This window comes from Ailuropoda melanoleuca, chromosome 13, assembly GCF_002007445.2.
Source record: "Ailuropoda melanoleuca isolate Jingjing chromosome 13, ASM200744v2, whole genome shotgun sequence".
Taxonomy (NCBI): Eukaryota; Metazoa; Chordata; class Mammalia; order Carnivora; family Ursidae; genus Ailuropoda; species Ailuropoda melanoleuca.
This window is the reverse complement of record NC_048230.1, coordinates 9,295,639-9,317,780: the sequence shown is the minus strand read 5'-3', so window position 1 is coordinate 9,317,780 and position 22,142 is coordinate 9,295,639. Positions and strand designations below refer to the sequence as shown.

At 49.7% G+C, this 22,142-nt stretch overlaps 1 protein-coding gene across 3 annotated transcripts; it reads left to right on the top strand.

The window, feature by feature from the left end:
* The first annotated feature begins 605 nt into the window (after window positions 1–605).
* On the top strand, window positions 606–20,819 carry RAD51D (RAD51 paralog D). Of its 3 annotated transcripts, XM_034640458.1 has the most exons (10): window positions 608–865; window positions 1,209–1,270; window positions 1,468–1,586; window positions 9,449–9,530; window positions 9,779–9,913; window positions 10,435–10,530; window positions 14,728–14,818; window positions 14,943–15,013; window positions 17,993–18,157; window positions 18,321–20,819. In XM_034640458.1, exons 1-10 carry the CDS (start codon window positions 784–786, stop codon window positions 18,402–18,404), a joined length of 987 nt encoding a protein of 328 aa, XP_034496349.1. In that variant the 5' UTR covers window positions 608–783; the 3' UTR covers window positions 18,405–20,819. The 3 variants fall into 3 exon arrangements, with proteins under 3 accessions (XP_034496350.1, XP_034496351.1, XP_034496349.1); XM_034640459.1 differs by lacking the exon at window positions 9,779–9,913 and having other exon boundaries at window positions 606–865; XM_034640460.1 differs by lacking the exons at window positions 14,728–14,818; window positions 14,943–15,013 and having other exon boundaries at window positions 607–865.
* The last annotated feature ends 1,323 nt before the right edge of the window (window positions 20,820–22,142 follow it).

Below are 22,142 nucleotides of genomic sequence, written 5' to 3'. Positions count from 1 at the left end.
ACGGGGCCGAGCCTCAGTTTCCGCCTCTGTGAAATGGGGACAAAACCAGCACCCGCCTCATTGGATTGTGAGGAGGTAACCCTGCAAAGTTGTGTTACGTCTTCCAGAGGACGAAGCAAAGCAAAGGACATTTAAAAATGCCAAATCGTATTTTTTTATGTTCCAGATCATCAGGGTTTTTGTTGTTATTATTCATCCAAAAAATAACGGGTTTTTTCCTTCAAAAATAGAGACGCAGATGCCCTCTCCGCGCTCTGCTGCTTCTTAGCACCTGCCATCCAATCTGTTATTAGCCGGTGTCTTTGATTCCTCTTCTCTGTCCTCGTCACTAACAGATAGGTGCCTGAGCACAGGAATGGTCCGTCTGGCTGACTCCGCCGCCCAGCGTTTAGAACAGAAGCGGGCGCCGGGAGGCGCGCAGCAGGTCTCCGCGCGCGGGCCGGGGGGCGGGTAGAGGAAGATGCGGGCGCGGGTGCGGGGCGTGGTGGGGGAGCAGTGCGCTGGGGGCGCCCGTCCGAAGGGCGCGGGGGCGGGGCGGGGCGGGGCTCCGCCCCAACCGCCCAGTCGCCGCGCGGCCAGCAGATGGCGCTGCAGGCCAGTCCCTGGCTCCTGGAAGGCGGAAGCGCGGCTTGGATCGACTGGCGGGGTTGGGGCGCAGAGACCGGGCGGGGGCCGCCTCCTCCGCGCCGCCGCCCGCCCCTCCTCCGGAAAGGGGCTCGGCTGGGCGTGGGGAGAGAGTCCCGCGGATGGACGAGCGGCCCTGAGCCCGGCGCCCCCGGGAACATGGGCGTGCTCAGGGCCGGGCTGTGCCCGGGCCTCACCCAAGACACGGTCGGGCAGCTGAGGAGCCGCGGGATCAAGACAGGTGACCGCGTGCGCGCCACCCAGCTGGGCACAGCGCGGACTCGGCGCCCCCCGCACCGACGGACCCGGGAGGGGCCGTCCCCTCCGTCTCTATACCCAGCTCTGTGTGAAGCTCGGGAAGGCGGGAGTGGAGGGCGCCGAGCACCCCCCCCGCCTCCCCCCGGGGGAGGGCAGAACCCCTGGGCGCCTCGCCAGGCCCTGCGGCTCTGTGCTTTTACCTAGGCCCCCTGAGACTGCCCGCCCCGAGGTATAACCGTCACCCCACTTTAGGTAGAGGAAAAGCCCAGTGGGGAAAGCCCGGGCCCTCCCTTCCTACCGATCAACCACGTGGGGTTTGTTTCCAGTGGTGGACCTGGTTTCCGCAGACCTGGAGGACGTAGCCCAGAAATGTGGCTTGTCTTACAAGGTGAGCTGCCCATCTCCATGCTCCAAACCTGGGTGAGTCTAAATGCTCACCACTGAGCCAAAGGGGCAAAAGGTTCCCCGAGGTTGGTAAGTAAGGTGGGGGGAGCCTCTGAGACCCCGGGATGCTCCCTCCTCTGGCTGGCCATTGCTGAGTACTCTGGGCTGCTTTGGGTTGAAGTTGCCCCGCCCCTTCCGCAGGCCCTGGTTGCCCTGCGAAGGGTGCTGCTGGCCCAGTTCTCAGCCTTCCCCTGCAATGGCGCTGATCTGTACGAGGAACTGAAGACTTCCACGGCCATCCTGTCCACTGGCATTGGAAGGTTTGTATGTGGGCTTGGGGAGGAAGGTGAGAGGCTGGAGGTGGCCTCTTATGCCTGAATCTAGAGAGAGCAGCGTTTTTCGAGCAGTGATGGGGACAACATGGACAGCTGGTCAGGGCTTCTGAGTTCTCTTACCCTGTAACAGCGTTTCTCGACTTCACACTTCTAACATTTTGGGATTTGTAATTACTTGGTTGGGGGTGAGGGGTCTGTCCTGTGCATTATAGGATTTTTGGCAGCATTCCCTGGCCTGTGTTCACTAGATACCAATTGTACCTGCGTTCTCCCCATATTGTGACAATAAAAAATGTCTCCAGATGTTTCCAAATGACCCCAAGGGGGGCAAAATTGCTTCTGGTGGAGAACCACTATCCTACAACACAAGATGTCAGTATTTCATTATTATTCAACAGATCAGAACAACTCTGCTCTGGCCCTGCTTCCCACTTCACTTAAGGACAGGGCAAGAGAAGTGGCAGGACTGATACCGAGTGCCTCCTGGGCGCCGGCCACTAACATTACATTTTATAGTCTTTTCAGTAACCCTTCGTGTTAGTGATTATTAACCAAACCTGAGTTTAGCCCAAGAGGATGTGGAGGGGCGAGGAGTGTTGGGAGCAGCCCTGGGGTACTTGATCAGAGCCGGGTGTGTTCCCCATCCTCTGCAGCAAGAGGGGCCAGGAGAGCTTCTGTGGAGGACTTCCATTCTGCCGTGTTGTTGGGAGAGGGAAAGCGTTGGAAGACAACAGCCAGTTTCTGGCCAAGGGAGTCTGACCTCTTTCCTAGCCCATGTGTGCGGAATTTGATGAGGAACTCTGCCACCAGCAAGGGCTCTGGATCGGTTTGGCCCTCGCTGTTTTCCTGACACGTTCTCTTGGCAAGGTTCACACAGTATGGGGCTTGCTCCTCCCGGGTGGGGGTCTGAGTCTGTTATCCATTAAGCACCGACTGTATGCCTACTAGGTGCCAGATATGTGCACATGATAGGTGTAGGAGCGTGTCATGGCTCCTGCGCTTCATGAGCCTGGGGTCTAGTGGGTGGATAGGAGAGCAGGTGAGCAGGAGAGAGGTGGAAGCGTGTGGAGGCAGCAGAAGGAGGGACTGATGAACCGGAAGCAGATCTGGCCCTGGGGTTTCAGGAGCTTATTGAAACCAGCATAGACAGGGGAAGCGTTTAGGGAGCAGGGGTGAATGGACGGGATTGCGGCGGCAGTGGGTCGTTGCAAGGGAGATCAGAGTGGTTCCAGAAAGCTCTGTGGAGGAGGCAGGCCTTCTCTGGGTGCCTGCCGAGACCCCGGCACTGAGCTTGCGCTTCGCAGCACATGATTTCCTTTTTACTCCACCACCACTGATGAGCACGTTATGGTAAAACTCAGCCATTGAAGAGATGGGGAAACGGGGGCTCAGGTTAAGTGCTGGCTTAAGTTCGCTCGGCTAGTAAGTAGGACACCAGGCTCTTGAGGTCATATCTGTTGTGCTCTTGACTCTGACTTGCCTGCCCTGTTGCCTCCCTGTAGGTGGGAGGCCCTAATGCGAAAGGGAGCTGTCACTGGGTGGGGACAGGGCTAGGGAGGCTTGCGGGAGAGAGGCCAAGAGAGAGATGGGGGTGGTGGGGTGCGTGAGTCCGGTCCAGGGCAGGTGACAGCAGGAGACGTGTCGAACAGAGGTGCAGCAGGCCTTGCTGGCCGGTGGGATGTAGGTGTGAAGAGTCATGAGGCGCTAGGTTTCTAGGCCTGCTCACAGCGTTCTGTGCACTTCGGGCGGATGTAACTTATAAAACGGGAGGCGGGGAGTTACGTAGTCAGACATTTGGGAAATGCTTCGTTCACCCAAAGTAAATGAGCTTTTTTGGGGTGGGCCATCCGGAGCCTGGTGCGCACCGTGAGTCTTCACAAGGACAATAGAACCTTCAGTGTACCCGGCAAGGGGTCGTGTCCACTGGGGCAGATAAGTGGTTCCCTGAAGGCCGGAGCTATATCTTGTTCATCTCTGTATCTCCCTCATTTTATTTATTTACTTATTTAAACTTTTTTTTTTTTAAAGATTTTATGTATTTATTTGACACAGAGAGCGCACAAGCAGGGGGAGCAGCAGGCAGAGGGAGAGGGAGAAGCAGGCTTCCCGCTGAGGAGGGAGCCCGACTGGGACTCGGTCCCAGGACCCTGGGATCATGACCTGAGTTGAAGGCAGACGCTCGACCGACTGAGCCACGCAGGCGCTCCTGTATCTCCCTCATTTTAGAGTAAGGCCTTCAGGAAATACGGGGTATTTAGGCCATGTTGGAATGAATGGCTGAAAAAAAGACTAAAAGCCAATTCCAAGGGAAAGGTGAAGGAGAAGTCCCAGAAATCAGTTGTGTTCAAAACAGGTGGTAAGACCCAGGTGTGGTTTTGCTGCACAAGGCAGGCAGGGGGTCTCTCTCCACTGAGTTAGAGGTGACTGGTAGGAGGGTCCCCTGGGCGGTAGGAGACGTGATACCGGGAACACAGGAGAGAAGTCAGCTGAGAGGAGGATTTGGGAATTCCTTCTGCAGCATCCTCATAGCCAAGAATGAGGTCAGTTCTGGTCTGGAGAGTCAACACCAGTGGGTTAGGCCAGGCTACACATGAGAATCATCTGGGAAGGGGCGCCTGGGTGGCTCAGTTGGTTAAGCGACTGCCTTTGGCTCAGGTCATGATCCCAGAGTCCTGGGATTGAGCCCCATGTCAGGCTCCTTGCTCAGTGGGGAGCCTGCTTTGCCCTTCTCCCTCTGCCTGCCTCTCTGCCTGCCTGCTTGTGCTCTCTCTCTGTGTGAAATAAGTAAACGAAATCTTAAAAAAAAAAAAAAGAATCATCTGGGAGGTTAAGAAATATTTATGCCTGGGTCCCACCTTTGGAAATTCTGACTTTATTGCTCTAGGCCAATGGGTCCCAAACTTGTCTGCACAATAGAATCACTTGGGGAGGGGTGTCTGCCTGGCTCAGTCGGTGGAGTGTGTGACTCTTGATGTTGGGGCTGTGAGTTCGAGCCCCATGCTGAGTGTAAAGATTACTTAAAAATAAAATCTTAGGGGCGCCTGGGTCCCTCAGTTGATTAAACGTCTGCTCTCAGCTCAGGTCATGTTCCCAGGGTCCTGGGATTGAGTCCCGCGTTGGGCTCCCTGCTCAGTGGGAAGTCTGCCCCCCCCAACTCCTGCTCACTCTATCTCTCTCAAATAAATAAATAAAATCATAAAATAAAATGAAACCTTAAAAAAAAAAAAGAATCACTTGGGGAATCTTTAAACATCCCCAAGGGCATGCCTCCTGCAGACCAATTAAATCACGTTCTCTGGGGTTGGGACGTAGACATCAGTAGTGTTTGAAGTCCCCAGGTGACTCCGAAGTGCAGACAAGTTTGGGAACTGCTATTACAGGCCTCTTTTTCAAAACCCCTCTGGTAATTTTAATATGCAGGCAGGATTGAGAATCACTAGTCTAGCCTGGTGGTTTTCCAAACGTGAGCATATGTCCAGATCACCTAGGGCCCTTGTGGAAACTCAGATACATTCATTCTCCAGTTTCTGCTGCAGCAGGTGTGTGGGGGGGGGGCCTGAGAATTTGCATTTCACACCAGTTCCCAGTGATGCTGCTCCTGGTCTGGGGACCACACCAGCAGAGCCTCCGCTGCGATGGAGCTACTTGCTGTCTGATCCCAATGGGAGAAGCCACAGGGCTGGAGTGGTGACCAGCGTCTTGACTGACAGGGACCTGTGCTGATAATCATGGGGTCCTCTGAATAGAAATCGATGGGGTTTTTTCTAAGGTGCTGCTTGGCATGCACAGAAGGGTCATGGGAGGTCTTCGAGAACCATTTCAGAGTACTGGACCCCAGGAAGGTGCTCGCAGGGCTGGAAAAGGGATGCGTGAGGTCCGGACGCAGAGCCATCGGTACGGGCTGTGGTTTAGGAGGGGCGGCTTCGGCGCACAGGTTGGGCAGGGAGTGCAGTGTGGTTAGTGACCTGTTTCCTGGTAGTTCAAGAACAGAACGTGGATTCGGAATTGGCTATGTCTTGAGTTTACCCGAAGACTTCCACAGCCAGAGTGTGACAACATAGGAACTAAATGCTCCTGTTTTACCACTTGTTTCTCCGGGAACATTTATTGTGTGTCTCCTGTGTTTCCAGCACTGTGCCAATGTCCTTGCCCCTGGGTGCTTTGGGCCAAATGGGGAAGAGAGACAAAAACAAGCACATAGAAAATAATCACCAACTCCCAGAACTAAGTGAATTCAGCAAGGCCGCAGGATATAAGATCAGCACATAAAAATCAATTGCGTTTCTATATACTCAAAACGAACATGTGGAAATGGAAATTAAAATGTAATACCATTTACAGTCGCTCCAAAGAAAATGAAATAGTTAGGTCTAAATCTAACAGAGCAGGTACGGGAGCTGTGTGCTGGAAATTAAAACTTGCTGATGAAAGAAATCAAAGAGGACCCAAATAAATGGAGAGACACACTGTATTCATGGATTGAAAGACTCAGCCTAGTAAAGATGTCAATTCTCCCCGAATTGCCCTATAAACTCAATGCAGTTCCTACCAAAGTCCCAGCAGATTTTTTTTTTTTTTTTGGTGAAAATAAGGCTTATTCTAATAATTACATGGAAAAGCCAATGACCTTGAATTGCTAAAACATTTTCGAAAAAGGATAAAGTTGGAGGAATAAGTCTGCCAAACATTAAGGCTTATTATAAAGCAGTAATCAAGACAGGTGTGGTGTCTGCCAAGCGAGAGAGAAACAGATCAGTAGAGTCGCATAGAGAACCTAGCAACAGACCCACAAATATTTCCAACTAAATTTTTTTTTTTTTAGTATCTTACATAATCTCTACACCTAATGGGGGGCTCAAACTCAACCCTTAGATCGTGTGGCATGCTCTTCCAGCTGAGCCAGGCAGACGTCCTAACACTGTCAAGCTTTTAGAACAAAACGGAGGAGAAAATCTTCGAGAACTAGGGCTAGGCGAAGGATTCTTAGAGTTGACACCAAGAGTGTGATCAATAAAAGAAAGATAAAATTTTTAATCAAAAAAATAAAATTAAATAATGAATTCAGAATTAAAACTTTTGCTCTGCAAAAGGAGAAAAAGACAAGCTGTAGAGTGGGGAAAATATTTGCAAGCCACATATTCAAGAAAGGACTTCCATCTAGAATATATAAAGAATTCTTAAGGGGCGTTTTGGTGGCTCAGTGGGTTAAGCCTCTGACTCCGGCTCAGGTCGTCATCCCGGGGTCCTGGGATGGAGCCCCGAGAGTCGGGCTCCCTGCTCGGTGGGGAGTCTGCTTCTCCCTCTCCCTCAGCCCCTCCCCCTGCTCGTGCTCTCTCTGTCTCTCTCTGAAATAAATAAGTAATTTTTTAAAAGATTTTATTTATATATTTGACAGAGAGAGAGAGCACAAGCACACATCTTAAAAAAATAATAATAATAGTTCTTAAAACTCCCAACAGTGAAACAACCTAGTTAGCAAATGGGCAAAAGACATGAACAGATATTTTACCGAGGAGGATGTTTAAGTGGCAAATGATCACACGAAAGGATGTCAAACATCGTGTGTTCTTAGGGAAATGCAAATTAAAACCACAGTGAGGGGCACCTGGGTGGCTCAGTCAGTTGAGCTTCTGACTCTTGATTTCAGCTCGGGTCATGATCTCAGGGTTGTGGGATCAAGCCCCATGTCTGCTTGTCCCTCTCCCTCCCCTGCTTGCATGTGCGCACGTGCTCTCTCTAAAATAAATAAATAAAATCTTAAAACACACACACACAGTGAGGGGCACCTACTGGCTCAGTGGGTTGAATGTGCAACTCTTGATCTCAGGGTTGTAAATTCGAGCCCCACATTGGGTATAGAGATTACTTAAAAAATAAAATCTTAAAAAACAAACAAACAAACAAACACAGTGAGATATATTACTACATACCTACCATATCTACCAGAATGGCCACACCAAAAAATGGTGACAAGACCAGATGGTGGTAAGGATGTCGGGAAAGTGGATTACTCATACGTTGCTAATAGGGTAGTAACATGGCATAGCCACTCAGCAAAGTCGTTTATAGTTTCTTATAAAATTAACATGTACTGCAGCTGTAAAAAAAAAAAAAAACTTGCCATTTGCAATGACATGGATGGAACTAGAGGGTATTATGCTAAGCAGAATAAGTCAATCAGAGAAAGACAATTATATGATCTCACTGACATGTGGAATTTAAGAAACAAGGCAGAGGATCATAGGGGAAGAGAGGGAAAACTAAGATAAAATCTGAGAGGGAGACAAACCATTAGAGACTCTTAATCATAGGAAGCAAACTGAGGGTTGCTGGAGGGGAGGGGCGAGGGGGAGGGGTTAACTGGGTGATGGACATTGGGGAGGGTATGTGTTGTAATGAGCACTGGGTGTTATATACAACTGATGAAACACAGACCTGTACCCCTGAGACAAATATTACATTATATGTTAATTAATTGAATTTAAATTAAAAAAAAAGAAACGAAAATTAACATGTGCTTACCATACAACCCAACAGTAGTGTTTTTTACTTTTTTATTTTTTTTTTTTAATTTTTAGAGTTGGGGGAGGGGGGCAAAGGGAGAGAATCTTAGGCAGACTCCATACCCAACACGGAGCCCTATGCCAGGCTCAGTCTCACAATCCTGAGATCATGACCTGAGCCAAAATCAAGAGTTGGACACTTAATCGACTGAGCCACCTAGGGGCCCCTTGAATACTTTATTGTTAAGTAATCTCTACACCCAACGTGGGGCTCGAACTTCCAACCCTGAGATGGAGAGTCCCATGTTCCACCAACTGAGCCAGCCAGGTGCCCCATGGCAGTTGTATTCTTAGGCATTTCTTCCAGAGAAATAAAAACTTAGATTTACACAAAAACGTGTACACAAATGATCATAGCCGTTTGATTCACAATTGCCCCAACGTGGAAAGAGCTGAAACAGTCTTCAGTGGTGAATGTTAAACAGACTGGTGCATCCATACCGTGGGCTACTTCTCAGCTCAATAAGGAGCAGATGTGGCTACACCAGCTTGGACAGGTCTCAAGGGAATGATGCTGAGCGAAAGCAGCCAGCCACTACGGCTCCAAACAGTGCGATTCTTTGTGCGTAACATTCTTGAAATAACATCCTAACAGAGATGGAGAACAGATTGGTGGTTGCCGGGATTCGGGATGGAATGGAGGGCTGTGGCTGTAACAGGGTGGCACGAGGGAGACTTGTAGTGATGGAAATATTCTATATCTGGCTTGTGGTTGCATAAACCTACACGTGTGATAAGATTGCATAGAACTGTACAAACACACACACACACACACACGGAACATGGGAAATCTGGATAAGCTCTGTAGATTACCCTGAGTTTGGCTTGCGATGTCATTCGGCAGTACAGTACATCTTACAGTGTGAGAGGCCACCGTGAGGGGAAGTGAGAGGAAGGGTACACAGGACCTCCCTGTACAATCTTTTTTTTTTTTTTGGCAACTTCCTATGAATCTATAATTATTTCAAAGTTTAAAAATGACAAATTATGGAAAATGCTATCAAGGAAACCCGTAAGGGATTAAGGTCGAGAATGCAAGGAGGACCCTTTGCTGGGGTGGCAAAGACCTCTATGGACAGCAGAGTGATCTTCAGGCTGAGAGTGAACGGATGAGGAGGGGCCCAACGAGGAGCTTGTAGCCATGCCCTCTTTCCCTAGAGATGTTCAGATCATCTCTGGACAGAACCAGTGCTGGGAAGGAATGTCTTGCCTTTCTTCTTGGTTCCTACTCCCCTCTGTTCCCTCCAGTCCGCTGAGTTATTCTCGTTCTTCCCCTTTCATCAGCCTAGACAAACTGCTTGATGCTGGTCTCTACACTGGAGAAGTGACGGAGATCGTAGGAGGTCCAGGTAGTGGCAAAACCCAGGTACGTGGGCGGCCAGCAACCAGGAGGACGTGGGGTGGAGGGGAAGGGGGGAAGGTGGGTGCATAGCTCCGGATCCCTGGGGGAACTTCTGCCAATGTACGTGTGATTCAGAGAGAAGATGGGTGGTGAGGAGTCGGGCTTGAATATGGCCCATTCGTGTCACTGGGATCTGGACAGGATTTGGTGGGGGGCTCCCATTCTGGGCCCTCTTTGGGGGCTCAAGTTCTTCCAGTGCCTTGTCTCTTCAGGTATGTCTTTGTGTGGCTGCAAACGTGGCCTATGGCTTGCAGCAGAACGTTGTGTACATTGATTCCAACGGAGGACTGACAGCCTCCCGCATCCTCCAGCTACTTCAGGCCAAAACCCCGGCTGAGGAGGAGCAGGTAGGGGGCAGGAAGGTCGAGTTCCTTTGAGGTTCTGACACAGAAAGATCCCATTATCTCTTACATCGCAAGAATTTTGGCCATTTGGATGACCAGTCATTTCTGGCTTTGAAATATGCTGTTCTATCAATTCTTCCTGTGTTCTTCAAGCATCCTCTGTTACGACATCATCCCAGCTTGGGTGCTACCCACACCGATCTTCCAGGTGACCCAGCTCCTTGCACACCCTCACTCAGGGCTGGCAGACACGCAGCGCCTGTGTTTCCTTCCCATTTCTTGCCATGGCAGACATTCCTAATCAGACCTGCCGTACTTTCCCACTGGGCTGTGACTTGGCTTTGCCACTCGGCACTCAGGCAGCCACCGCTGTGAGAACTGGCCCAGGAGACAGAGCCCATTTGCCAGCTTGGACCGGAGTCCTTATGTCTAGGTGTCTCTGCTCAGCTTTAAAATCCCTCTTTCTCTTGCTTGAGCCCCTGCTCCCTCTTATCCAAAGCCCCTCCTCCTTCCTACCCCTTTAGGCAGGAGCTCTCCAGAGGATCCAGGTGGTACGTGCGTTTGACATCTTCCAGATGTTGGACGTGCTACAGGACTTCCGAGGCACTGTGTCCCAGCAGGTAAGCCCGGTGTTCTACCCCTCCCTGCTTCACCTGGCTTGCCAGGGCTGTCTGCATGTGGGCAGGTGTCCTAGGACAGACTGTTGGGAAATGCAGATGTGCCATCTGGTGACTCCAGCCATGCTGCCACTTCTAGGACGAGATTCCCTCGTGCTTAATTCATTCCTTAGTGCCTCATTGTCTATCTGCCCATCTTCCCCACTAAACAGTAAGACCCTTGAGTACATGGATCACGTCGTATTCATTTCTGCATTCATCCCCCCTTGGATCACTGAGGACTACTTTCAGCTGCAAGTAATAGAGTCTGTGTGACAAGCACTTGAACCTTGAGGACATTTAATTATCTCTCATGAGTCTGGAGGTTGGCAGGTCCATGGCATCAGGGCTCTAGGTTTGGTGTGTCCGATTCTCTTGTTCTTCCCCCTCACAACGGCAAAGTGGCTGCTATAGCTCTATGCATCATGTCTTCACACATCAATACCCCTATTCAGGGCAGTAATAATAGATGACGCCTTTTCTGCACTTCTTCCCTTTTATCAGGAAAGAAAAATCTTTCTTTTCTTTTTCTTTTCTTTTCTTTTTTTTCTTTTCTTTTCTTCTTTCAAGATTTTATTTGTGTATTTGACAGAGAGGGAACACAAGCAGGGGGAGTGGAAGAGGGAGAAGCAGACTTCCCGCTGAGCAGGGAGTCCAGGACCCCGGGATCATGACCCAAGCAGAAGGCACATGCTTAACGAAGAAGTCACCCAAGCGCCCCGAGAAAAATCTTTCTCCAGAACCCACAAGTAGACTTCACCTTACATCCAGTTGGCCAAAATGGAGCTTTCTGTGTCTCTTAGACTAGGGGTTGGCCCACCTTCCATGATGTCAGACTTCTGCCCACTACCTGAACACACCCAGAATCCCGTTAGCAAGGGAGAGGGGTTTAGAGTGGCATTGGGGTTGGTACCCCATTACACCTGCTGGTGTTTAGACAGGATTTGGTGTACTGATTTACAGGCTATTAGATTTGGAAAGACATCTTAGAATAGCTCAATTCATGTTAAACTTTCTCTGACCCCAAAGTGTAACATGTTCCTGTGGGCATACCCAAGATTGTATGTAGAGTAAATGATTTTTACAAACTTTAGAACACTTAATAGTTGAACAGAGACTTGCTGTAGGAGCCATAGCTGGTTATGACCCATGTGTGTTGAGACATGAAGTCAAGTAGCCCTGATCTAATCCAACCCTCTCATTTCTATGATGAGGAGAGGGAGGACCAGAGAAATTCAGTAGGTTGCTCAAAGTCCCTGCATAATTAGGATAAGAACTAAATCTCTCAACTCCCAGGTCAAATGACTTGTGTTTTTTTTATTGGAAGACCATTATGATAGTATATATTCTATTATGACATAACAAGTTACCACAAGCGGCATGACTTAAAACAACACGTTTACTACTCACAGTTTCCATGGGTCAGGGTCTGGGCAGGGCTTAGCTGGGGTTTCTGCCTAGGAGCTCAGTAGTCAGTAATCAGGCTGGCAGCTGGACTGTGTTCTTTCTGGAGGTTCAACCGGGGCAGATTCTGCATACAAGTTCACTCAGGTTGTCACCAGGATTCATTTCCCAGGGGGTTCAGTGTCTGGCTGGCAGTTGTCCATGCTCCCACTGTTCTCTGCCCTGTGGCCCTTTCCATAGGCAGTTCACAGCACCACCACTTGCTTCATTGAAACAGCACAGGAATGAGAGCAAGGGGTGCCTGGGTGGCCCAGTCGGTTAAGCCTCTGCCTTCAACTCTGGTCATGATCTCAGGGTCTGGGGATCAAACCCCTCATTGGGCTCTGTGCTCAGTGGGGAGTCTGTTTCTCCCTCTCCCCTCACTCATGCTCTCACTGTCTTTCTCTTTCAAATAAATAAGTTAAATTAAAAAGAGAGAGAGAGAGCAAAATGCAACATGCAGTTTCATATAACAATGTAATCTTGGGAGTGACGTACCATTACCTTTGCCGTATAGCATAGCCTCTTCAAGGGAGTGGCATTCCAACACCTTTGACACCGTATTAGTCAGAAGCCAGCCACAGGACTCACCCACAGTTGGGGGAGGGGATTACACAAGGGCTTGAATACCTGGGGGTAGAGGTCAAGGGGCCACTTTAGGGTCTGTGTGCCACGATGACCTGATCGCTCCATAGGTACCAGCAGTGAAAGGCCAGCTGTCCGTGTTTTAGCCAGAGATTTTAACCTCTGCCAGAGTGAGGAAGAGTTAAGCTGATTTCAGTTTTAGCTTCTCTTCTTTTCTGCCATCCTCTCTGAGACAAGTGGATGGCTGAGAGTCAGTAACTGGACAAGGAAGGAAGACATGCAAAAGACCAGATAATGCTGAATGTCCAAGATTTGGCCAGCGTGAAGTAAGAAAGAAAGTTGTGGAAACAGAATCAGCAAATGACTTGGATATAAAGAGTAAGGGAGATTAGGTCCAAGAAACTAGGACGATGCTAATACGTGTGTGGAGACAAAAGATTATGGTTTTAACAGATGGCTGTCTGGATAGTCTGTATTTGGAACTGCTTTAAGACACAGAAGATGAGGCCCTAGAAGGAGACTGAAGTAAAGAGACGGCTAACCCCTTCAGCACAGGAAGTTAGGAATTTGGGGGCACCTGGGTGGCTCAGTCGGTTGAGGGTCTGCCTTCCGCTCAGGTCGCAATCCCAAGGGCCTGGGATCGAGCCCTGCATAGGGCTCCCTGCTCGGTGGGGAGCCTGCTTCTCCCTCTCCCTATGCCATTCACTCCACTTGTGCTCTCTGGCTCTCTCTATCTCTCTGTCAAATAAATAAATAAAATCTTAAAAAAAAAAAAAAAGGAAGTTAGGGATTTGGGGAGTAAGCAGAAGAGGGAGAAGAGGAGCCTGGCAAGATGGAGGTGGGGGAGGCTGGCCATAAGAAGAATGATGGCCGCTAAGCAAATTCAGGACTGAGGGTGCCTGGGTGGCTCAGTCAGTTAAGCATCCCACTCTTTTTTTTTTTTTTTTTTTAAGATTTGTTTATTTGAGAGAGAGAACGAGTTGGGGGAAGGGCAGAGGGAGAGAGAAAGAGAATCCTGGAGCATCTCTGCTGAGTAGGGAGTCCAATATGGGGCTAGATCCCAGGACCCCAAGATCATGACCTGAGCCGAAATCAAGAGCCAACTGCTTAACCAACTGAGCTACTCAAGCACCCCAGGCATCCCACTCTTGATCTCAGCTCAGGTCTTTATCTCAGGGTCCTGAGTTCAAGCCCCGAGTTGGGCTCCACTCTAGGTGTGGAGCCTACTTAAAAAAAAAAAAATCTCAGGGCCCCTGGATGGCTCAGTCGGTTGAACATCCAGCTCTTGATTTTGGCTCAGGTTGTGATCTCAGGGTCCTGGGATAGGGCCCTGCGTTGGGCTCTGCGTTCAGTGTGGAGTCTGCTTTTCCTTCTCCCTCTCTCCTTCTCCTTCCCCTATGTGTGTGCACATTCTCCTTCTCTCTCTCTCAAATACATAAAATCTTTAGGGAAAAAAAAATCTTAAAAATAAATTCAGGGGGCGCCTGGGTGGCATAGCGGTTAAGCGTCTGCCTTCGGCTCAGGGCGTGATCCCGGCGTTATGGGATCGAGCCCCACATCAGGCTCCTCCACTCTGAGCCTGCTTCTTCCTCTCCCACTCCCCCTGCTTGTGTTCCCTCTCTCGCTGGCTGTCTCTATCTCTGTCAAATAAATAAATAAAATCTTTAAAAATAATAATAATAAATAAATTCAGGACTGGGGGCTTGGCTTGGCTCCGTGGGTGTAGCATGCGACTCTTGATCTCAAGGTTGTGAGTTCAGGCCCCAAACAGGGTGTAGAGATTACCTTAAAATAACTTACCTAAAAATAACTTAGACAAGGAAAAGAAAGAAAGAAAATTCGTGACTGGGGCCACAGAACTTGGAACAGGGATTTCTCAAATTTAATTATTTTGGGTTATCTGTGATGTCCCGTGATTTAAACCCCCTCTCTCCACCCAAGTCTTCCGTAAAATCTATTATACTACAAACGGAGGTGGGGAAAAAAGACTTTACTGAAATTCCGTGATGCCTGCACGGCTGTATTTGGGGTTGGAGAACTTATTTCTTACCGGTTTCTGATGAAGGAGCAGTATTGCCCTATAGTGGACGCCCCCTAGAGGCCAACTGGTTTATGGCATCTGCTTCTCCCCAGGTGAGTAGTGGCTCGGCGGCTACAAAGGCGGTGGTTGTGGACTCGGTCACTGCAGTGGTCTCCCCACTTCTGGGAGGTCAGCAGAGGGAAGGTAAGAGGTGCGGCAGAGCCCAGGGTCCGGGATGTGATCCTGCCTCCCAGCTCTGAAATCCAGTCCCTGGTCAGCCCAGTGCCAGGTGCCCTGCTGCCCTCGCCCTCTGCTTCTCCTCCTCCAGGCTTGGCCTTGATGATGCAGCTGGCTCGAGAGCTGAAGACCCTGGCCCGGGACCTCGGCGTGGCGGTGGTGGTGAGGAAGTGGGCTTGGCTGGCCTGCTGTTCTTACCTCTGCTGTCTGGGCTTTGCCAGGGCGGGATGAATTCGATTTCTAGTTCCAGCTGTTCACTTTCCTTAAGTGGCAACCTAACCCCCAACATGGCCCTTTAGGAAAGGATCTTAGCCCAACTTCCCTGGGCCATCTAGAGCCCTGGACTGTGATGGGACTGGACATAAAGAGCCAAGGGGTCAGGGACAGTCTTGGTTTTCTTTTTACTTTGGTTTTCTTTTTACTTTAAGACAGGTTTATTGAGGAATAATTCACATGCAGTAACACTCTCCTCATTTGAACTTTGGCTAACGGATAGTAACGTATCCACTCTTGTTACAAGGCACAATCAAGATCCAGAATATTTCGGTCACCCCAAAAAGGATAAAAAATAGTTAAATATAGGAGTCAAATTTGTAGTAAATCTCCACATCCACAGAAAACGTATTAATATTTTTATCTATCTCCATAGGATCTTTTTTCTCTGCATATATGCGTATACTTCTAACCAGCTTTCCAGTTAAACTGTAACCTTGTTTAAAAAAAAATTCATCTCATTCCATTTCCCATGTCTTTAAATAGATGCCTTAAGAATGCCATTTTTAGCAGTTACATATTTTATTTAATACCTGTATTACAGGGCTCAGCAAACTTTTCTGTAAAGGGCCAGATAGTAAACAGTCAAGGTTTTACAGCCATATGGTTTCTGTCACAGCTACTCAGCTCTGCCTAGATTACGTGAGAGCAACCACACACAGTCCCTAAACAGAGGGCATGGCTATGTTCCAGCCAAACTTGACTTTCAGAAATAATTTTGGGGCCACATTTGGCCTGTTGGGAATAGTTTACCTGGTATCCTGTAATGATCTCTTTCCTGATTTGGGGCTTGTAGGTCATTACTGGTTTTCCTCTTTTATTTTCTTTTTAATTTTTTAAAAAGTATTCTATAATTTTTTTCTTTAAGATTGTATGTCTTTATTTGACACAGAGAGAGAGAGCACAAGCAGGGGGAGCAGTCGAGGGAGAGGGAGAAGCAGTCTCTCTGTTGAGCAGGGAGCTGGATGCAGGGCTTGATCCCAGGACCCTGGGATCAGGACCTGAGCTGAAGGCAGACACTTAACTGACTGAGCCACCCAGGCACCCCTGATTTTCCTTTATTTTAAGTAAAACTCTGGGTGCCTGGTGGCTCAGTTAGTCAAGTGTTGGAGTCTTGATTTTGGCTCAGGTCATGATCTCAGGGTCGTGAGATTGAGCCCCACATCAGGCTCCGTGCTCTGCAGGGGGTCTGCTTTAGATTCTCCCTCTACTCCTCCCCCCTGCTCACGTTCTCGCGCACTCTCTCTCTCTCTCTCTCTCAAATAAATAAATAAATAAATAAATAAATAAATAAATAAATCTTTAAGTAAAACCCCAGTGAACACCCTGATACCTAAATTTCTTTGCACATTTCATATTATTTCCTCAAATTCCTAAAATTATAATTACAGAGTCAAGGATACACACATTTTTTAAAATTTAATTCATTTTATTTTTTATAAGATTTTCTCATTTATTTGAGAGAGAGAGAAAGAGAATCAGAGAGAGAGCACAAGCCGGGGTGGGGGGGTGAGGGTGGGCAGAGGGAGAGGGAGAAGCAGGCTCTCCACTGTGCAGGGAGCCCGATGACAGGCTTGATCCCAGGACCCTGGGATCGTGGTCTGAGCTGAAGACAGATGCTTAACCACCTGAGCCACCCAGGTGCCCCAGAAATACATACATTGTTAAATGTGTCGATTTATCGCCAAATTTCCAGGAAGGTTGTACTAATTCATACACCCACCATTTATTTTATCATAAAGTCCAGGAAATAAAACTATATACAAGGTCCATGCAAGGAATCCAGTTACACACAAGACACATTTAAAATCTGGTTAAAACACAATCTCTACAACCGCAGGGAATAAAATCAGTAAGACCGAGTATCCTTAGTGAGAAACATAATCATGTTTGTATTTTGGATGCTGCTTGAATCCAATTCTCTCCCCCACAATGAGGCACTGGATCACCCACTCTTGTGACACCACAGGCAGCTGCAATGCTTCCGCACACTTCAGCACCGAGGCTGGGCAGGAGGGATCCGTCAAATACCCCTAACGCAATATCTTTGTTATGGGCACTTGAATGGTGTTGCTTCACGGAGGCTGCCCCCCCAGTCATGAGGATCTCAGGCCAGAGCTCCAGGAAGTTCTGCTGTTGGTCTGACACCAAGAGTACCTTCAGATTGTGGAAAGGGTTTTCCCGGGGTTGCCAATCCAGAATTCTTTGCTTGTACAGCAGTGTTCTTTTGTTCTTGAGTCCCAGGGCCTCCCTGTCCTGACTGCAGGACGTACATGGTCACCTGCTGGTGGCCCTGGCTTGGGCAGTGGGGACTCAGTGATGAACACGCTGCAGCCCCCTGCCCCTAGTTGGGGGGCTGGTGGGGAGACCCCGATTAAGAGGACATCGTGAGGCTTGGGTTGTCTACCTGTGACTATCCTGGGCAGAGGAGAACTGACTGACCAGAATACGACCTCCCTTTCGAAGCTCCCACGACCCCCTACACACAGGTGTACCCCCTGCTACGGAGGGCTGGGCGGATGTGGTCACAGAATGCCTGTCTGCTGGGGTGGGGGTGTACGAGGCGCAAGCCCACCACTGGCCTCCCTCCAGCAAAGTGAAGACAACGCCGCTTATTCCCAGACCCATGCCCCATGACCTTCTGCCAGAGTCAAGCCTGAGGCATGGTGATTTTGTGGGAAGAGTTGAGCACAAGTGAGGACCCAGGGTTCTAGTTCCAGACCCGATGTCAATAACTCAGGGAGCCTTGGGGAAGTCCTTTCTCTGTGCTGGGCCTCCGTTTTCCTACTTGTAGAATGAAGCAGGAGGAACAGATATCCTCTACACCAGCATTATCGATCTGGAAGTCTTTGATTCTTTCTGCCTCAGGTAACCAACCACGTGACCCGAGACAGGGACAGTGGGGACCTCAAACCTGCCCTCGGACGCTCCTGGAGCTTTGTACCCAGCACCCGGATTCTCCTGGACGTTGACAAAGGAGCGGGAGCGTCGGGCAGTCGGCGCAGGGCATGTCTGACCAAATCTCCGCGTCTGGTGAGCCGGCCACAGGGGAGAGCCAGGAATCTGGGCCCTTGAGGGTGTTTGTGCGCCCAGGTGTCTCAGAGAGGAATTCTTGGACGCTGAGACCCGGCAACCAAAGAGGCGGCCCCCTTGAGTTGCTTAACTCAAAAACTTACCCTTACCTCCTGTCTTCCAGCCAACAGGTTTCCAGGAGATGGTAGACATTGGGACCTGGGGGCCTCCAGAGCAGAGCCCAGCGTCCCAGGGAGATCAGATATGACTGTGCTGTTGATTGGGGGGCATCAGGCACCCCGGCTCTGTGCACACTAGCCGCTGCTGTTCACTGCCACCCGGCACTTGGGGCCGCAGTAGAAGCTCTTGGGCTGGGCAGAAGAGACATCTCTGTTTCCTCCGCTTCTCTTTCTGTGAAAACAGAGCTACAGGCGAGAGAGGACGCTGTGGTGGAAGGACCCAGAAACTCACACGGGGCCAAGTTTTCTTCCTTTTTTATATCATGTATGTTTCCATGGGAGCCGAGTTCACCCTGGCCTCCAGCCTCATGAAGAAGCCTGCTAGTGACTGGACAGAACCGTGTGTGTCAGCATCGTGCCTGTGCTCCATCCTCACGCAGTGACTGAGCCCCAAAGCCTCTGCTTCTCTTTCCCTTTTTCATTTTGCCTCTGTTTTTCCATCTGTAAGTTGGAGCTCCCTTTCCCCTAGCTTTGTCTTTGAGCTACTGGGTGGAAGTGATCTTGCAAATGCAAAGCCCTTCTTTATCTATGTCATGCTCTTAAAAAATGCAAACAGGAAATACCCTGAGCCCCAGAGCCACCTAATTCCTCTCCCCCCCCCCCCCACCCCCCCCCCCGCAGAACGCTGTTTTTCAGTTTCCCTCTGTGAGGTTCCAGAGAATGGTTCTTCCTTTTTTTCCTCTTGCTGATTTGGTTTCACACACCTGCATGCATCATCATGACTAGGTGAGACTGTGAACTCGCTGCAGTCCCAGGGATATAATTTAACAGGAAGGGAGAATGTGGCCACAGTGAATCCATCTACGTGTTTATTATGCATGGTGCCCTGTAAGGCCCCTCCACGGTATAGAGTAGCCAGAGGTGCTGAGCCATGGCCTTGCCCATAAACAGACAGGAGAGAATTTGCACAGTAAATAGAGCCAGCTGGGAAAATTGATGCTGGCGTAAATAATACATGGCAAATCTAGTCCTTTATGCAGAAATTCATTGCCGGTGGCTCCGAGCTGCAATATAATTACCCTTTTCTTCCTGCAGCTGTACTGCAGCCTGGTACCCTAGTGTATGCAACAGCCCCCTGTCTGTCAGCGGCACTGGGGCCATCCATCTGAGAGCTGTAGCCCTGGCTGGGGGGGGGGAGTGGGGGGTGAGGATACCAAGGGAAGGAATAATAAAAGGCGAAGTAGAGAAATGATCAGAATTGTTTAATGACCACATTTTTTAAAGGAAGGTCGCCTTTCTTGGTTAGAGAGCCTGTCGCGATTAATTAGTTGTGTCTTGGCTGCAGGAAAAGGAGGGGTCAGAGTTCCAGGGGGGAAGATAGGACATTAAGATGATGAACATAGCAGAGACAGAAGCAGGAAGCGTGGAGGGTCGGGAACAAGCAGCAGACCGGCTCCAGGGTATCCGCCTGCGTGAGGACAGGGTTGGGGAGCCTAAGACTGGGGGAAGCCCGGCCCCGTTGCCGGCAGAGAGGACCCCAGGGGTTGGCATATTTCCGCAACCGCCGTAGGAAACGGTACGTTAAGCGAGGGATGGCAAATCCCTGCCACTCCTAGCATTTGGGCATTTTGAGCAACCCCCCCCCAGGGGTCTCCCTAGTCTCCCAAGCATTCTTTTTTTGTGGAACTTGGGAGTGTTTTGCAGTTTTTCTCCGCACGGCGCTCCAGATAGGCACGACCTACTAGTGGGAGTGGGCATTCGAGGGGGAACCTGGTTGCCACTGCTGCCCTGGGCAGATCTGCCCTGTTCCCTGTATGTGGTGAGTCAGGACCCCGGAATAATGGGGTTTGAGAGGCTGTAAAGATCATATGCCCCAGGGAAACTGAGGCCCAAAGAGGAGAAGTGACGGTCCCTGTGGCAGAACAGCAGCTGGCACCCAGGGCTCCTGACTCCTAAGCCAGGACTCTTTGGGTCTCCATGTTGCCTTTAGTTTCCCATCTGCGCAGCTGTCTTCCCACCGGGCACTAACTCCAGCTCAGGGTGCCAGGGCCATCACCCAGGTGGCCTCGCTGACAGTTCGCTGCTGCTCCAGACCACCTGTGACATTCCTGCAGGACCAGAGCTTTCTCTCGCACTGCCTGCTGCGCCCGCACACGCCATCGGGGCACACTGCACCGAGCAGCTCCCCCGAGCAGCCTTGAGCCAGGCTGGCTGTCCTGCCCAAGTGCCTCTTGCTGCCTTTGCTTATGTGTCTGCCTCTGTGTCTGGTGCACATTCATCCTGACACCCTCCCTCTTTATGCATCAAGTATGGTCTAGACAAACATCGGAACCCCTCTCTACCACTCATCTTCCTGTGCACTTGTCGCCTAGGAGCTCAGGATCCATTTTTTTTTTAAGATTTTATTTATTGGGGTGCCTGGGTGGCTCAGTCATTAAGCATCTGCTTTCGGCTCAGGTCATGATCCCAGCGTCCTGGGATGGAGCCCCATGTCGGGCTCCCTGCTCCGTGGGGAGCCTGCTTCTCCCTCTCCAGCTCCTCCCTGCTTGTGTTCCCTCTCTCGCTGTCTCTCTCTCAAATAAATAAAACCAAAAAAAAAAAAAGATTTTATTTATTTGAGAAAGAGCACGAGTGGGGAGGAGGGGCAGAGGGAGAGGGAGAAGCACACCCTCCACCGAGCAGGGAGCCCTACATGGGGCTCGATCCCAAGACCCTGGATCATGACCTGAGCCAAAGACAAATACTTAACCGACTGAGCCACCCAGGTGCCCCGAGCTCAAGATCCATTTTAAGAGGTCCCATTTCAAGTTTTCTTTTCTTTTGCTCTTTCATAGTCTGGGAGCTCAGTCATGGTTAAATATATGAGTGGGTGGGCTTTTGTGCATTTAAGATGGCAAAGGAGGAACGCAGGAATGTTTTTGTCCTGATCTAAATAGTCATTAAGTCCCCAAAGTATCTTTTTATGTATCTTTCTACAGAGGACTCTTGTATGTCCCAGGTTTGAGATTAGATAAAATTAATATTGGGTCCCTCTTGAGCTAGCACTTGACTTTAAGTCAGGCACCTGAACTCTCAAAGACTCTCGGGCTAAAGGTCCATGTATCATTGAGGCTACTCTCCGCTGCAAGTAACAAAACCTGGCTTAAAGAATCTTGACAATAAGGACGTTATCTCCAGTTACATGAAGTCCAAGGTCGGCTCATTCAGTGGCTCAATGTCAAGGGGTATAAGGCCCTTTTTCTCTTTCTGCCCTGCTCTCCTTTTGTGTTGGTTTTGTCTTCAAGCTCATTCTCCTCATTAAGGCCTGGGTATAGCCATTCTGAGCATCAATCCAGACATGACAATATCTACAGGCACGAATGTGGTCCTTGTGTCCTTTTAAGTTAAAACTCAACTTCCAACCAAAGCAGAATTATCTCAGATCCTTTTAGTGCAGGATTGCTTCCTGAACCCACATCTAAATCATGGCAAGGGAAATTGGTCTGTGATCGGCTCAGATCAACCAGAAAATAGCCCTGGAGCTGGGGCTGGAGACAGGCTTTCCTTAAGCATGTGCTATGGCCATCGGAAGGAAATGGGGTTGCTACTAGAAAGGGGGGAGTTGTGTGGAGGAATTGGACGTCAAGTGAGCAAACGCTAGTGTCTGCCATAGTCCAGAAGGCAAGTTTATCAAGGCTTTCATGTGCTTAGGCCCTTTGTACACATCTCATTTAGATCCTAGGACAGCCTTGTGGCATGGGGAAGCATTCCATTTTACAGACTATGGGCGTCCAGCAAGGCTGAGGACATAGGGCTAGTAAGTGGCAGCCCCAGAATCCAAACTCGAA

Excerpts from the sequence above, each read along its gene's own strand:
- RAD51D (XM_034640458.1), top strand. The coding sequence starts at position 784 with ATGGGCGTGCTCAGGGCCGGGCTGTGCCCGGGCCTCACCCAAGACACG. Across the intron at positions 1,587-9,448 it reads CTGTCCACTGGCATTGGAAG|CCTAGACAAACTGCTTGATG; the intron begins GTTTGTATGTGG and ends CCCTTTCATCAG. Across the intron at positions 18,158-18,320 it reads TGACCAAATCTCCGCGTCTG|CCAACAGGTTTCCAGGAGAT; the intron begins GTGAGCCGGCCA and ends CCTGTCTTCCAG.